The 16,399-nt window shown below is 38.5% G+C and overlaps 2 protein-coding genes across 3 annotated transcripts; one reads left to right on the top strand and one right to left on the bottom strand.

Moving 5' to 3' along the window:
- The first annotated feature begins 516 nt into the window (after positions 1 to 516).
- LOC124399248 (proteasome subunit alpha type-7-B-like) lies at positions 517 to 4,828 on the top strand. The gene is made up of 7 exons (XM_046870069.1): positions 517 to 712; positions 2,188 to 2,314; positions 2,967 to 3,091; positions 3,171 to 3,293; positions 3,805 to 3,924; positions 4,305 to 4,367; positions 4,445 to 4,828. The coding sequence occupies exons 1-7, from the start codon at positions 617 to 619 to the stop codon at positions 4,544 to 4,546; spliced, it is 756 nt and encodes a 251-aa protein (XP_046726025.1). The 5' UTR covers positions 517 to 616; the 3' UTR covers positions 4,547 to 4,828.
- On the bottom strand, positions 4,605 to 10,033 carry lsm14b (LSM family member 14B). Of its 2 annotated transcripts, none has more exons than XM_046870067.1 (9): positions 9,763 to 10,033; positions 8,733 to 8,896; positions 8,421 to 8,556; positions 7,644 to 7,820; positions 7,236 to 7,316; positions 6,097 to 6,258; positions 5,870 to 6,014; positions 5,315 to 5,482; positions 4,605 to 5,040 (listed from the first exon to the last, which is right to left on the bottom strand). In XM_046870067.1, the coding sequence occupies exons 1-8, from the start codon at positions 9,881 to 9,883 to the stop codon at positions 5,317 to 5,319; spliced, it is 1,152 nt and encodes a 383-aa protein (XP_046726023.1). In that variant the 5' UTR covers positions 9,884 to 10,033; the 3' UTR covers positions 4,605 to 5,040; positions 5,315 to 5,316. The 2 variants fall into 2 exon arrangements, with proteins under 2 accessions (XP_046726023.1, XP_046726024.1); XM_046870068.1 differs by having other exon boundaries at positions 4,605 to 4,955.
- Between the last annotated feature and the right edge of the window lie 6,366 nt (positions 10,034 to 16,399).

Below are 16,399 nucleotides of genomic sequence, written 5' to 3'. Positions count from 1 at the left end.
ATAATAATATATAATTTAAAAAAAAAAAAAATATATATATATATATATATATATATATATATATATATATATATATATATATATATATATATATATATAAATATATATATTATTTACAAGAAGAAGAACGATTTTCATTTGCAAGTAGTTTTTTTATTTGTTATTTATATATACCACCTTTCACACATCAGGCCAGCTATCAGGGAATAAGCAACGGCCCTGTGATTAAAGATAAAGTTTGTTTTAAATGTTCATTGTTAAAAGCGCTATACAAATAAAAATAAAGTAAAATAATAATAATAATAATAATAATAATAATAATAATAATAATAATAATAATAATAATAAATTACGTCTTCAAGGTAACGTTACAATTGACCTTTGATTTAACCCAATTAAAAAAGCGCTATCTAAATATATCCTAACTAATGCAGAAAAAAATGAATGAATTTATGTGCAATTCCGTCTCCGAGCCGCAGGGAGGCGCTGTCAAATCTTTTCCAGTCTTCACTCCGAGTACTTTCACTTTTCCTTTTGAAAGCAGACTCGAAAAGCAGCGAGCAGCCGGTGTAAATACATCCAGATACGATTTGTAGCTGTGTGTATAAAGTAAAGAATGAGTTACGACAGGGCCATTACTGTGTTCTCCCCAGATGGACACCTGTTCCAGGTGGAATATGCTCAGGAGGCTGTGAAGAAGGGTTCGACTGCAGTGAGTACAGTACACAATGAGATGAGACACCAGCACGTACAAATTCATCAAATGATCTGCAATTTACAGAGCGTATAGTCAAATTACTTTTATACACATGGGTGGGCAAAATACCAGATATCAGAAGGATCTCTGTAGTGTCTGTTGAAGGTTTTACTAAGGGCATTGGATCTAAATAGTCAGCAGGAATATATATTTAGGGAGACCTTTTTTTTTTTTGTCAAGTCATCTTATAGTCAGTGTGTTTTTAGATTCCGGCTACACTGATAAGACATGATCTTCTCCCAGCTCTGATATTACATCCAATTTTTTCAAACTTTTTCAATTAATTAATGAGCATTAATTGAACAAAAAAAATGAAACTATTTAAAATTCTGAGAATAGAAATTTTTTTTATAATGAAGACAAGGTAGGAATAATTAGGATCCCTGAAGCCCTGGGTTTGAAAAGGTGAAGGTGCTTTTTACTTCTCATGTCTAGTAAATTCTTTCTTCAAACAGAGCACAAGGGTCAACCATGATCAACACACCTGAAGCAGATAGAGTTAAAGGCCTTTCTTAAGGGCTTAAGTCTGGCAGTTTGGTAATACCAGGGCTTGAACCCACAACCTTCTGATCATTAACCCAGGGCCTTAATCACTGAGCTTCCACTTCCCAAAAGGTTTTCGCCTATCCCAGTTTGTCAGAAAGCTGGGGTTAAAGCGCAAGAGGCCCCAACAGTGGAAGCCTGTCCGTGCTTGGGGTTTGAACCCCCAACCTTATGATCAGTAACCGAGAGCCTTAACCACCACCGTCCTAATGCCACAGGGGGTGAATGGGGAGATAGCAGCTTAGTAGTTAGGCATTGGATTTTGGATCCGAAGTTGTCAGTTCAAATCCCTGCCACACCAAACTGCCACCCCGAAAGCCCCAAAACAGGCCCTTAACCCCATAGCTGCTCTGTTGTATAAATAGAATAACTTGCTCTGGATAAGGCAGTCTTTCAAATGCAGTACATGTAACTTTCAAATATGTGGTAGATCAGTGGTTGAGATGTTGGACTTCTGTACCAAAAAGCTGCCACTGCTAGGTCCTTGAGCACGGCCCTTAACCCCAGTTGTTTAAATGGGATAATAGCATCAGCCAAATGCCATAAATGTAAAACCAATCAAAATAGGGAGGTGGTAGCTAAGTGGTTAAGGCATTGGTCTTTGATTCCAGAGAACGAGTTCTAAATACCAGCTACACCAAGCTTCCGCTCCTGGGCCCCTGAGCGAAGCCTTTAACCCCATAGCTGCTCAGTTGTGGATGCTCAGTGGTTAAGGCAGTTTACTCTGGATCGTAAGGTCACAAGTTCTAATCCCAGCCCACCAAGCTGCCAGTGCTGGGCCCTTGAGCAGGGCCCTTAACCCTCAAGTCGCTCTGGATATAGGCGGCTGTCAAATACCATAAATATAAAAATAATATAAATACCATAATATAAAAAGTTCTTTTCAGGTCGGGGTGAGAGGCAAGAACATCGTCGTGCTCGGTGTTGAGAAGAAATCAGCCGCCATGCTTCAGGATGACAGGACGGTGCGGAAAATCTGCGCTCTCGATGAAAACGTTTTCCTGGCGTTCGCCGGTAAGCGAGTCTTCATCAAACTAAGAGACAGAGCTTCCAAAGAGATGCTAATTCATGTTTATTAAATATGATCATGAAACAGGTTTGCGTGTTAGGGACGATAAATGGCGTCATGATATGAGCTCGGCAGTAATCATCCATTTTTCTTTAATATCCATTCGATAAACTGGCTAATCAAGTTGTCTCTTGGGTACAAGTGAACAGTTCAGTGAACAGTTCAGTCCTGCAAAGTAAGTAAAAATCTAAGACCTAACGGGGACCAAAAAGAAAAGAAAGAGTGAAATCTATCTATCTAGATCTTCTACTTTCGGCTGCTCCCATTAGGGGTCTCCACAGTGGATCATCCGTCTTCATACAACCCTGTCCTCTACATCTGCCTCTTTCACACAACTACCTGCATGCCTTCCCTCACCACATCCATAAACCTCCTCCTTGGTCTTCCTCTTTTTCTCCTTCCTGGTGGCTCCATCCTCCATATTCTCCTACCAATATAACTCATGTCCCTCCTCTGCACATGTCCAAACCATTTCAATCTCACCTCCCTCACCTTGTCTCCAAAACGTCCTACATGCGCTGTCCCCCTAATAAACTCATTTCTAAATTCATTATCTATCTAGACAGATACACATTACATTTTTCCTCTCGTTTACAGGTCTAACTGCAGACGCAAGGATCTTGATTAACCGAGCACGAGTGGAGTGCCAAAGCCACAGACTGACCGTCGAGGATCCAGTCACTGTGGAGTACATCACTCGCTTCATCTGCAACATGAAACAGGTAACTCCTCCGCCTCCACGGATAAACCGAGCAAACCTAGCGCAGCGATTTCACTTCATCATGCATGTATTCTGTGCAGCGCTACACTCAAAGTAACGGGCGAAGGCCTTTCGGGATTTCCTCCCTCATCATGGGCTTTGATTTTGATGGTACACCCAATCTGTACCAGACTGACCCTTCTGGAACATACCATGCCTGGAAGGTAGGGTGTCCCCTTTCAACAATACCATGAATACTTACTCAGGGAAATCTGCGACTTGTCTGTTAACAAGTCCACTGGTGGCAAGTCATCAATTTAGTGGTGCAGTAAAGCCGTGTTGGGATTCTGCAATCACCTCAAATTTGCTTACTTTCCAAAAGCAAAAGATTGCAAATGTTACCCCATTTTACCACAGAAAACGACCAACAATTCTTTAAAATACGTCACACAATGCTGCAGAATGTATGCAAAACAAATGAGATCTTTAGTTCAGCACCTTAATGGTTAGCCACATAGCAAGTATCTGCTTTTAGGTGGAGGAAAAAAAAAATATTGCAGCTCGTGTACACTCCATGTTCTTGTAGTTAGAAATTGTAAAAACTTCACAAACCCGAAACACATGGCAGGTGATGCATGCAAGTCAACTTTAATACGATTTGCAGTTTAAACGTACGGGACATCACGCTGTATGAACTGCCGCTAACGATGCCACAATGTGACCGGTCCTCTTTAGGCAAACACCATTGGAAGATCAGCAAAAACGGTTCGTGAATTTCTGGAGAAGAACTACAAAGAGGACGACATGGAGTCGGACGAGCTGGTCATAAAACTGGCCGTCAGAGCTCTTCTTGAGGTAACAAAAGGATTAAACTACAGTTGATACTGCAGTAAGAGTCATCTCACTGTAGCAATTAACACATGTGCCTTATTTAAACCAATTTCCAAAAATATCCAAATTTAATCAATTTACATAATAGATTTGTTATGGAAAATTTAGGAACAAGTATACATTTAAGGCATTTGGTAAACTGCTCATTTTATATAAAGCATTTGAGGGCCATCATTGGATTCTTGGTGGCACAGATTTGAACATTCTCAACCTTCTGAACAGACATTCGGTCAAATTAGCCGTTTATAGAATCTCATACGTCTGAGCACTTTAGATTCAGGAAAACATTAGCATAATAAAACATGCTATTTGTTGAACACTGATAAAACCTCCATGCTTTTCAGGTGGTGCAATCCGGAGGAAAAAACATCGAACTGGCCACAATGAAGCATGGTGAAACCATGAAGGTGGGCTAAAGACAATGTACCCCCAAAATTCCTTCTAGCGAACGTGATTTTTCTAAATTGGCATTTCTGTGGTGTAGATTTTGGAGCCAGAAGAGGTGGAGAAGATTGTAGCAGCACTGGAGAAGGAAAAGGAAGAAGCAGAGAAGAAAAAGAAGGCAGCGACTGCAGCAACCTCCTGAACAAACTGGGATCCAGCAGCAAACAAGTTTTAGGCAATAAATGAAGGCACTAAAGGTCTGGGTTTATCAGCCATTTTCCATTTTATTAATAATGGATCTCTTTTGTACAAAGTCCCCAATTAATTCATATGCAACAAAATAAAGGAAACAAACCAAAAACAGCCTCTTAAATCAATGTTTGGGGAACAAATGCCAAAGGCTGACATGGATAACCATAAACAGACATTTTGCAATTCCAATATTTCAATCATAAAGCGTAAATAAAAGTGCTTTACTCAGACAGTTAATGTGCATTTCAGTTTGTGCAAACTCTTTTATAAACATTCATTAGCAATAAAGCAGCTATAGCAACAAAAAGACAATTCTGTTTGCATTTAATAGCAGTCACAGGTAAAGTGCAGGACCCCAACTGAAATGACAAGAGGAAAAAAACAAAAAAAAAAGAAATTTTGTATATACACAAATCCACTTGGTGGCTATATGAAAATCAAAATCTGCAAGAAAGGGGAAAAAATAAATAAAAAAATCAAGTTACACAAGAAATATAAAATCAACATGAAATTGTGGCATGCTGCTATAAGAAAATCCAAGACAGGTTGGTAAGAAAGTAGAGTTCACCATTACACCAATTTTTTGAAAAATGGAGGTGTTTACACCTTTTATACCACAGCAGTTACGAAATTATTTTTTAGAGAATAGCTTTTACTGTTTAATCTAAATGATTTTATTTAAAAACGTGGAACGTACTAACTGCATTTTCTTGCTTACCATCACACTCTACCGCTTCCGACGGCAGGTTGAGCAGATACACGCTGATTCATTCCTCTTCCCCTCCTCCCTCTGAACCCTCCACGGAAACCACGGCCTCTCAGGAAACGACCAGGAACGCCGAAGGTCTCCACGTTTAGCTTGCGTTCCTCCGCCCATGTCGTACGTCTAAAACGAGGTTTAGCAAAACAATTGGCAAAAACTTTCCTCCCGGCATTGCAATTTCTCTATTTACTTCCATATCGGGATATAAAAATAATAAATTTAAATAAACCACTGGAGACACCCAACAGGTTCACTTCGTCATTGCAAACCGTTTACTTGCCGATTGTTCCACTTCCAGACCAAATGGGGTAATGCAATTTCGAAACACCAACAGGCTAAAAATAATCTGTTCCTTCAATCTATTTCTAACCCTAAGTTTTTAATAAATAAAATATTTTGCCCATTTGGAATAATAAGCAAAAGGAGCATATATAGAACACAGACCCAGAAACTTGATTATTCACCACAAAAAAAAAAAAAAAAAAAAAAAAAAAAGCAGTTTTGAAAAACCTAGATTTGAGTTCGGAAGAGATGTTGTCAAAGAAGCTTTTAGACTTGTTGTAGAAGCACTTCGGACCAAACGCATCTTCCTCCGCTGCACCCTCACTATTCTGGGTCTCCACACCAGAGTCGGATTTCTCCTTCTCTTCTTTATCTGCAGAAACATGCGCAGGAAAAAACTGAACAGCAGTGAAATCAAGACGACCTGCCAACCAACACACGGCCTTTTTATTAACCTTTGACTTCAGCGTCACCTTGAACCTCCTTGACGAGCTCGTCTTTGTTGAACTGGGCGTTGGCGGATTCAAAATCGAAGTCCGACTCGAACTGAAGAGTAGTCGGCTTTGAGGTCCCCACGATAATCTGACCTCGGTTGCGATTCCGGGCTCGACGATTGCCTGCAGAGAATTTCAAGTTTACTTCTATAGCCCTTTGTGTTTTAAAGTCTCATTAACAGAACAAATGCAAATTTAACTATGTTGAGCAAATACAATCAGCAGCTTGGGGTGATCGTGGCAAGGAAGCCCCTTAGACGACATGAAGAAACCTCAAGGGAACCCATTCTCATTTGGGTGATAAAATCAAATACAAATACTGGAGAATGAGAAATAAGAGCAGCGAATGATGAGTAATGTCCTTTCTACAGTCCATTAGTCAGTTGGATTTGTTGAACCATGAGCTCCTTTGCAATAAATCAGCACCTTTTGGGGGTTTTTGTATAAAGTTGTTTCTCGCAAGGTTTCTCTAAAAATAAACAAAGACCTTCATGTGCCAAACCACCAACCAAATCACTTCATTAAAAAAAAAAAAAAATTTTACTTTGCTATTAAAACTGGCCAACAATTGTGAACAGCCCATGCAAGATTTTGTGCTGAATGCTGCTATAGACTAGAGTCATCACCAACTTCTGATCTAAAGTACTGTGAGGTATGGCTTCTGCAGTTCAGCCTAAAAAAAAAAAAAAAAAAAATTGTTCCTTTGACTTTTTCCATGCAACAACAAAAACTGGGAAATGTCTTATCAAAAGATAAAAACTCCTTCACTTTAAAATTAAAATTGAAGGACCAGAAGGTACATGAAGCAACCAGACTAAACATTGCTACTCAGGTCTTGCTACAAAACATTATTTTGACAACAGTTTGTCAAAACCTGACCATATAACTGTTTATTTATTCACAAGGGTGTTAGTAATATCCGGTACTGATGCAGGTGAGGAGGTGTGGGTGTTCCATAACAGGAAGGTCAGAGCTCCAATTTAAAAGACGTCCATACAATTGTGTCTCCAACTTTGTGGTTACAGTTTGGGAAAGAAATCACATACGGCTGGTTGCATAAACTAACCACAAGGATAATATCTATTTCATGGAGTAAGTACCTTGTCGTCTTCTCTGTGGTGGTCTGTTCTCATCATTAGCTTGATTTTGCTCTTGTACATCTCCTTGCTGAGAATCCATAGCTTTAAAAAAAATTATAAAAAATAAATAAATAAAATCACTAATTTAAAGACGTTAAACAAATCAAAGCATAACGAAGGAATTAGACACAAATGTACAAAAGAAATTAAGATTTTACAGCATGGTAGCAATATAAAAGCGCCATTAGTACTAAAATCTGAATGTGCTCATCTGTGAAGCTTCTTTAAACTGAAGCAACAATATTTTCATTATATGCTCCCTAGCAAGCTGGAAAGAAAATGTCACTATGCTGTAGTGCATGAGACAAATAAGAGCTTCCTTTTCTCCAGTAGATTCAGAAATTCTCCCGACTGTAACGGCGTTCTTACCCGCAGACATGGCGCTCCTCTGTGTCTGAGGACTTCCTCGGCCTCTCTGCACCCTGCCGCCCTCACGGCCCTGCTGCAACACCAAACCTTTCTTTGGAACTGGTTGTTCAGCAGGCACTGTCTGGACACCCTGCTCGACCATGGGACCTCTTCTCAGAGGGCCGTGCAGTCCAGCACCTGGGGTGAAACGGCACAGACAGAATCAGCACAAAACAAAAACAATGAATAAAAAATAAAATAAAAACCTCTGGCAGTTCAACCACCATCTTATCGTACACAAGCCTAAAACCAAATCTCTTAACATTAACACTCAAGTCCAGTTAAATGCTGGATTCTGATTGGTCAGAAAGTGCAGATTAAACATACAAACCAGTAGCTTGTGTTGCATCACAGGACTGTTTTAATACCGACTGATTGCGGATGTACCACATTACAGGATTATTTTAGTGTAACTAGTTGTATGGTGGAGACTCCAGAGTCAAAGTAGCAGTCAGTAAATTATTACATTCCTTTTTTAGGACAGGAGCGTATACTTTTGGGTTTATCCGTGACATGACATTTCTCTTAAGAAAACTTTACACAAAAAAATATAAATTCGCTAATGCACATTCCATAAGTAAAGAAAATCTAAATGACAAAAGGAAACTGAAAATTCAAAAATACGACTTTAAATGCATGAAAATACAATAAATCTTAAGCCAAGTGAATCATCCTCACTGTTATAAGAAATAAATATAGCAGTCAACTTAAAGGAATGTCATGTTGATAAACCCTCACCCAGGCTGAGGGCAGCAGCGTACTGCTGGTTGAGCAGAGAGCCGGCAGCGAGAGGGTTATAAGGTGGCATCATGCTCCTGTAAGGACTATAACCTCCCTGAGTGCCATATGGTAAAGATGAACTTCCCACAGATGACTGAAAGACAAGGAGAGAGTTACTGAACCAAAAAAAACAAACAAGAGGAGGCTCAGACTACATTTCGAGGCCTTGCCCATGGGCCCATAAGTGGCAGATCAGTAGTGGGATTTGAACACACGACCGTGTGATCACAAGTCAAACCACTGAGCGACTCCTTCCCGAATAGGTCTAACCTGAACAATTGCTGGATCCTGAGGGAGACCGTGGTGTAGCTTCGGGGGCTCACAGACCGTAATGTCCTTGATGTCACTTCCTCGGAAGATGATGTAGTCGAATACCTCCTCCCGTGGCGGTACGGGCCGATCTGTGGGTCGTCCCTCTGTGCCGAAGGACCTCACTGATCACACGGGTATAAAAGTTACAAACAAAATGTTCACATTGTGAATAAATCTCACTTAAATCAGTGATCCAAGGCCTAAAACAGGGCTGTACAATATCAGCAAACGTAGCAATACTGCGTAGTGCCTTAAATATTAACACTCGTGATTAGAGCTTCAGGGTTTTGGCTGGAAAATGTCTTGCCCTTTCATCATTAGAAGTCACTCAATTTTTTGGAACTTTAGTAATCGAGCATGGTAACGATTATTTCATCAATTATTTGGATAAGTACTTTATCAAAAGCAACAGTAAGAGAAATAAACAAGTCATTTGTTTCTTTTTCAAAAAATATTGATTGCTGAAATTGCATACACGAAAAAACTAAACGCTTTTAATTGCCACATTACATCAAAATACAAACAGTTGTGTTCACTTCCAAATTACTTTGAAAACTGTAACTGCACTGTGTTTTTTCTTTATGGTTTGAAATGATCCCCAAACATTGAAAACTTTCTGGAATCACACTTTCACTCAAATGGATCTATTGAGGAATCCTGTAGCCTTAACAAACAACAAAAAAAAACAACTTAAACTCATCTCATTTTCTTTACTGAATGACACTGACGCAGCCATACGCAGAACAAAAACACTTGAGAATTAAAAAAGAAAAGAAAATAAATTGGACTGGAAGACATCCGGGGACTTTGGCAGAGCTGGCGGCCTCCACACACCTGATGCAAGTAATTAATCAGCTAATCAGGACCATGGAAAGCGCTGGTCACGTGAGCAGAAAAGCCTCTTCACCTCAACCCCTGCAAATCCCCCATTCACAAAAGGGAAAAGAGTAAAATAAAGGGAAAAAAGAAAAGAAAGAAGAACTCGTACCTTTAGCCAGAGCCACGGTGGAATTGTCGGTATCGATGGTGTATAAAATTCCCTCATAGCGGATCTGCGCTTTGGAGATGAGGCTGATTTTGCTGCCGATGTACGGCGTGCCCGTGCTCATGTTCAGCACCTGGAGCTTTCAGCGTTCTGGGCAGAAACACGGTGAGAAACACTTTCAGAAAAGCAAGAACCTTCACCACACACGCCAATTATTATTAAGCGTAAACCTCCACCACGTCTTCCATCCTCGAAAAAGAAACATGGAGAGGAAGGAGAAGAGGCGCAGCCATATTTATAAGGCACCTGCGGATCAAGCCACGCCCCCTCGTTTGCACCTTCACACCTGGGCCGCGGCCCTATTTCTGTATTTATTTATTTGTTTGTTTGTTTATATGTAAGTATTTGAAAACATATTATTGATCAGAAATGTAAGGCATGAATATATGTATTAAATATAAAGTCTGAATAAATAATAAAATCGAAATTCTTATTCTACTTATTATTATTATTAATAATAATAATAATAATAATAATAATAAAATATCTTACTGTAGTCATTCATTAGCACCATCTTAGCATTCTAAATCTTTTGATTTAGTTGCGTCCTATCAGAGTACCAGCCAATCAGAATCAACCTCAGTCCCTCCGAGCCACAAATCTCACCAATCAGAATCGTCAAAAATCGTATCTGTCCAATCAGCGCATGGGGCGGGCTAAAAAGGTGCCCATGACGCAAATACAACGCGGAAGTATTTCGATTAAATGAAGTTAATTAAAAATAATTAATTACTTAATCACTTTGTCTTTTAGGCAGCGTCTAAAATTAAACATGCACAAATGCGTTACAATTGCCCCCTCTTGTGGCCAAAGAGAGGTTGTACAGACAGACTACAGCTCTGGGATTGTGTTATACGCTTAAAAGATATGATGGGAATTACAATGATTACAATGTTCTGAAGAACCATGTGTTTAACGCATTAAGGTGTTTTTTAAGATACATTCCAAAATGTGCAGATCAGGGAATTCTCCATGGATCCAAGGATGAAAAGATGTGTCTTCTGTAATATAATATTTCAGAAGTACTCCAGGGTCAGGGTTGACTTTCACATTTATAGCATTTGGCAGATGCCCTTATCCCAAGCGACTTACATTTATCTCATTTATACAACTGAGTAGCTCAGGAGCCCAGGCGTGGCAGTTTCCATCAGAAGATGAAACGACCCAAACCGATTAAACACGAAGTGTGCTGAAGAACCTGAGTGTTATTTTTTACTTGTCGCCTCTAAAACACAGCATCATCATCTCATCATAAATGAGAAAGTCAAAGACCTGAACACCATCACAGGATTTGAACATGTTAAAGGTTAATCTGAGTTTCTTGAAGCTCTCTTATTCTTTTTGTAGTTTTATAATCCCGTCCCAAAACAACATATTTTCACAACATTGTCAATTTGGAAATACACAAACACCATATGAACCCACATGTGGTTCTTCCCCAAACTGTTACCTCAAACTTGGAGGCACACAATTGTACAGGAAGCTTTTACTCGACCTAGAAGCCTCGAACCTGTTCCAGCATGTCACTGTCTCTGTGCACAAAACCAGCTCCATGAAGATCTCCTGCTTTAGAGCTCCATCCCTGTTGAACACCTTCGGGAAGAATGTGAACGCTGACTGCACCCCAGGCCTCCTCACCTTTTTACCTTCAGTACCCGATTTTACTTACACCCTTGTGGCTAAATGAATCTCCATGACATCTAGTGGAATATCTTCTCAGAAGAGTGGAGGTTATTATAACAGCAAATAGAGACTCGTTGTGGAAGAAGATGTTAAAAAATAAATCAAAATCACATATCAATCTTATGCCAAGGGGTCCACAAACATTGGTCCATATAAATGTATAAGTATCTATCTATCTATCTATCTATCTATCTATCTATCTATCTATCTATCTATCTATCTATCTATCTATCTATCTATCTATCTATCTATCTATCTATCTATCTATCTGTCTACAGACTGTAGTTCCACAATTCACCGTCAGATGTCACTGTTGCCTCACACATATACTTCGCTGAACACACTCCCTAGGCATTTCACCTCCTTAAATAGTCTTTTCCATTCCGAAGGCATTTTTGGGACGAAATCTGAAGGAGTGTTACACGTGCCCTTCTCAGAGAGGACTAATTATTTTTTGGCTAATTAACACGACTCGTATCCGAAATCCCCACTGAGTTTCATTACAATGGGTTCGTGCAGGGAACTGTGCATCGGGAGACATATTGTGTGCTGAAGTTTCTCTGGTTTTACACTGGACTGGATTATGAGGAAAAATGAGCCAAATAGTAGATGAATTAAGTGTGGGCACAATTTGAAACCGATAGCCACATATTTTCCTTTAATTTATATGAGCTACATGAGCTTCATAGATATAGATTCCAACATGCCATAGATTTTTCAGCTAATGAAACGATGAGCTGAATAAAGTGCGTTCGAAAACTAAACTCAAGCACGATGGCGGTTCTTGTAAATAGCCAATCTGTCACACTTGTTAGCATACGTTTACTGCAACTGTAAAACAGGTTATTTCGATAGCGAAAGCTTTGCAGATGCTGCAGGAATGGCGATTAAAAGATCAATAAAAGATCTATAAACAAGTATGTAAAATAAAGAAGGTTAGGACGGCGGACGTGAGCACGTGGAGTTAGCACGTTTTCATAAGGGAATACCCTGTGCACGTGAATACTTTCGTGTGTTTTTAATTCACGGCATCTCGCTACCGTTTTTAATAACCCAAACGCTGCTACTGGTCTGCGCTCAGGTTGGCCTTCCTCCCACTCCTCATTACTCATACGGTTAAAAAAACTGGTCGGCTGCTATAGGCTGTGATAAATGCTCCTGGATGTCATGACCAATAATTGCGGCCTTGTGGTATTCGTTTTCACACGGCTGCAAAGCATAAGAATTTCCGCTTTTCGTTTTTTATGCTTCAAAAAGTATCCACACAAGCATTTTCACACAATGCGGCTAACTGCAGCGTTGGCGAAAGCTGCACCGAAGCAGACTCAGCACACGTCTCTTGCACAAAAACCTGTTGTTATTGTGGGTAAGAGCCACTCAGAATATGTCTTCGACAGATATTCAACAGCAGCAGAAAAGCAAGTGTTACCTCCTCTTCGAGTAACATCGTCGATCTCGGTCTCGACATGTTCTCGAAATTAATCCAATTTTGTTTTCTGGTGCATCAAGAAATATGCAGAGGATTTTTGAGTCATGCTGTAGTGGAAGCAAAGTGGTAAAGAATTTTGACTTCTGAATTCGTAACGTTGCTTTAGAAAAGGGCATCTGACAAATGCTGTATCTGTAATGCAAATTTTGACGCCTGGCAAAAACATAATACACAGAGAGACTGGACTGACACACACACACAAACATCTAGCAAATTTACTCTAAACCAGTTGTTGTTAATGTCACTAAAATGTTCACATATACAGTATTTATTATAATATGGACAACATCTTTGCACTTTATTCCACATCCGCATTATTATATCCCTGTGGTCCTTGGTGATGCACTTTTACTTACTGTGCATGTAATATAGTGCTGTGAATAGTTCCACTAATGTCTGAGATACCTCTATTTTGTCTTATGAAGCGTCTTAGTGCACCAGCTTTGTATAACTGAAATGACAATACTAGTCACTGAATCTCACATAACATGCCAGTTTCAATTTCCAGTTAGATAGAATATTTCCAAACCAAGCTAAAGCTAGAGAATATTCCTAAACCAATACCAGCTAAAACTTAAGAATATTCCTAAACCAAACCAAGCTAATATTATAAGATATTTCTGAACCAATCCTAGCTAAAACTAGAGAATATTCCTAAACCAATACTAGCTTAAACGAAAATATTCCTAACCTAATTGTAGCTAACACTAGAGAATATTCCTAAACCAATACTAGCTAAAACTAGAGAATATTCCTGAATCAATCGTAGCTAAAACTAAAGAATATTCCCAAACCAAACCTAGCTAAAAATATTCCCAATACAATCCTAGCTAAAATAAGAATATTCCTAAACTAATTGTAGCTAAAACTAAAGAATATTCTGAAACCAAACCAAGCTAATATTATAAGATATTTCTGAACCAAACCTAGCTAAAACTAAAGAATATTCCCTAACCAAACCTGGCTAAAAATATTCCCAATCCAATCCTAGCTAAAACTAGAGAATATTCCTAAACCAATACTAGTTAAAACTAAAGAATATTCCTAAACCAATCGTAGCTAAAACTAGGGAATATTCCCAAACCAAACCTAGCTAAAACTATTCCTAACCTAATTGTAGCTAAAACTAGAGAATATTCCTAAACCAATACTAGCTAAAACTAGAGAATATTTCTGAATCAATCGTAGCTGAAACTAGAGAATATTCCCAAACCAAACCTAGCTTAAAATATTCCCAATCCAATCCTAGCTAAAACAAGAATATTCCTAAACCAATTGTAGCTAAAACTAGAGAATATTCCCAAACTAATCCTAGCTAAAACAATAACGCATTTATAGTTACATTGAACTGTCCGACTGTGTGCTGGACTTAATACTGTTAACCATCTCAAACAAGAAAATGGAATATGATCTATGTTAAAATGATTCAATGATAAAGAAACTCCACCCACTGTGTCTATCATGTAACTTAGTTGAAATCTCTGGTCACATCCAAGATCTGAATATCAATTCACAATGTACAATGTATTAGATCCGAGCTAAGCTTCATCATTTTCCTTGTATAGCATTTTGCTATTAAATCTTTAGAGGTCTACCATTTTTCCATAGGCTATAGTTGACTCCAGGCCTGATCGCGGTCTATTTTCAAGCAGCTTAGATAAACACAGCTGTCAGATTACAGTAATAAATTGACCTTAAAAGCAGGTTATTAACTGCCTCAGTCAGCATGGCTTCAATCGCAGCTAAAATATTTATAAGGTGACATGCATAATTGCTGAGCGCTGTTTTTTTTTCTTTTTCTTTTTTTTTCCTGAGGCAGAGTTCAAAGGGAAGGTTTGATCATTTGATTTCTTGCAAGAATCAAGGCCTGGTTTCTAAACATGTCAAAATACTTTAACGATCGCTTTATCTAAACCAAGCGTGAGGCAGGAGTGAATCATGTTTCATAAAAAGTCAGTTTTTACAGGTATCATGTTGAAATATTCCCCTCGGCCAGCCAGGAATATGATGCCTTTGATTAATATTTCTGTCTACATGCATAAACCAGACTGACATCTTCAACATTGTTGTTCTTATAACCGAATTAAACCTAAAGGTTAATGATGGATGAAAAAAAATCAAGATTCCTAGAGAGCTACATCACAGCAAGACTTAAAAAAGCAGCGATAATTAGCTGCCGAGATCAGGCAAAAGTGTTAGATTTCTGGAAAAAAAAACCCACATTGAAGACAGAACCACTTGGCATGGAGTGTGACCTTTCTGATGTATAACGGAATTAGGCAGAGAAGACTGATGAGCAGACGGAGCAGCTGGAGGCACGTCTCATCTTTATGCAGCTGAAACGCTACGTTCAGAGTGATGGAGTTGCATCTGTGCTAATCGCCTACAGCTAACGCTGCTAACATTAACAGTTCATGGCAGAGGAGATTAAAAAAGATAGAGAACTCTGTGTTCTGCGTTGTATTAACTTTATGTGCTTATTTTAAACACTCGGCTATAATTTTCTAATTCGTTACGGCTTCCGTATAATTTTTCTATAAAATATGTTCGGTCTGAGCACGCTGATATATTTGGAATTAATCATTTTTACCCTGCATTAGGATGACATCACTGGAAGACAACGAGTGACATGGATGAATGAGCACACACGAGGCTGGCAGTTAAACTGGCAAAGCCACTTCTTTTTGTTTCTTTATTAGCAACTCAAAAGAAGAGTTAGAAGACACATAGAGTAACCAAGCTAAGTCAAACCAAACCAATTTAAACAAATGTAAACCAATTTAAATAATGGTAGAAAATATTCCCAAACCAAATCTAGCATATACTGCAGAATATTCCCAAACCAAACCCAGCTAACATTATAGAATATTTCCAAACTAAATCTAACTAACAACAGAGAATATATTCCCAAACCAAATCTAGCTAACACCATATAATATATTTCCAAACCAATATATTCCCAAACCAAAGCTAGTAAAAACACTAAAAAACATTCCAAAACCAAATCTAGCTAACACCAGAGAATATATTTCAAACCAATATATTCCCAAACCAAACCTAGTAAACATTAAAAACATTCCAAAACCAAATCTAGCTAACACCAGAGAATATATTACCAAACCAAACCTAGTAAACATTAAAAAACATTCCCAAACCAAATCTAGCTAACACCAGAGAATATATTCCTAAATCAAACCTAGTAAACACTAGAAAATATTCCTAAACCAAACCCAAACAAAACTAAATACTCCCAAACCACACCTAGCTACAACTAGCAAATATACCCAAACAAAATCTAGCTAAAACTTGAAAATATTTCCAGAACAATCCTAGTTAACTTTATTAAAATTAATGCATTGGTACTTTGATAAAACTGACTGTTTCCAAATAGAAAAATACCAGCAACCC

Source organism: Silurus meridionalis, chromosome 16, assembly GCF_014805685.1.
Source record: "Silurus meridionalis isolate SWU-2019-XX chromosome 16, ASM1480568v1, whole genome shotgun sequence".
In the NCBI taxonomy this organism is placed as follows: Eukaryota; Metazoa; Chordata; class Actinopteri; order Siluriformes; family Siluridae; genus Silurus; species Silurus meridionalis.
The sequence above is the reverse complement of the archived record's forward strand: the minus strand, read 5'-3'. Positions and strand labels throughout refer to the sequence as shown.

Excerpts from the sequence above, each read along its gene's own strand:
- LOC124399248 (XM_046870069.1), top strand. The coding sequence starts at position 617 with ATGAGTTACGACAGGGCCATTACTGTGTTCTCCCCAGATGGACACCTG. Across the intron at positions 3,925-4,304 it reads CCGTCAGAGCTCTTCTTGAG|GTGGTGCAATCCGGAGGAAA; the intron begins GTAACAAAAGGA and ends CATGCTTTTCAG. Across the intron at positions 4,368-4,444 it reads AGCATGGTGAAACCATGAAG|ATTTTGGAGCCAGAAGAGGT; the intron begins GTGGGCTAAAGA and ends TCTGTGGTGTAG.
- lsm14b (XM_046870067.1), bottom strand. The coding sequence starts at position 9,883 with ATGAGCACGGGCACGCCGTACATCGGCAGCAAAATCAGCCTCATCTCC. Across the intron at positions 8,557-8,732 it reads AGGATCCAGCAATTGTTCAG|TCATCTGTGGGAAGTTCATC; the intron begins GTTAGACCTATT and ends CTTGTCTTTCAG. Across the intron at positions 7,821-8,420 it reads CGCTGCTGCCCTCAGCCTGG|GTGCTGGACTGCACGGCCCT; the intron begins GTGAGGGTTTAT and ends GTTTCACCCCAG.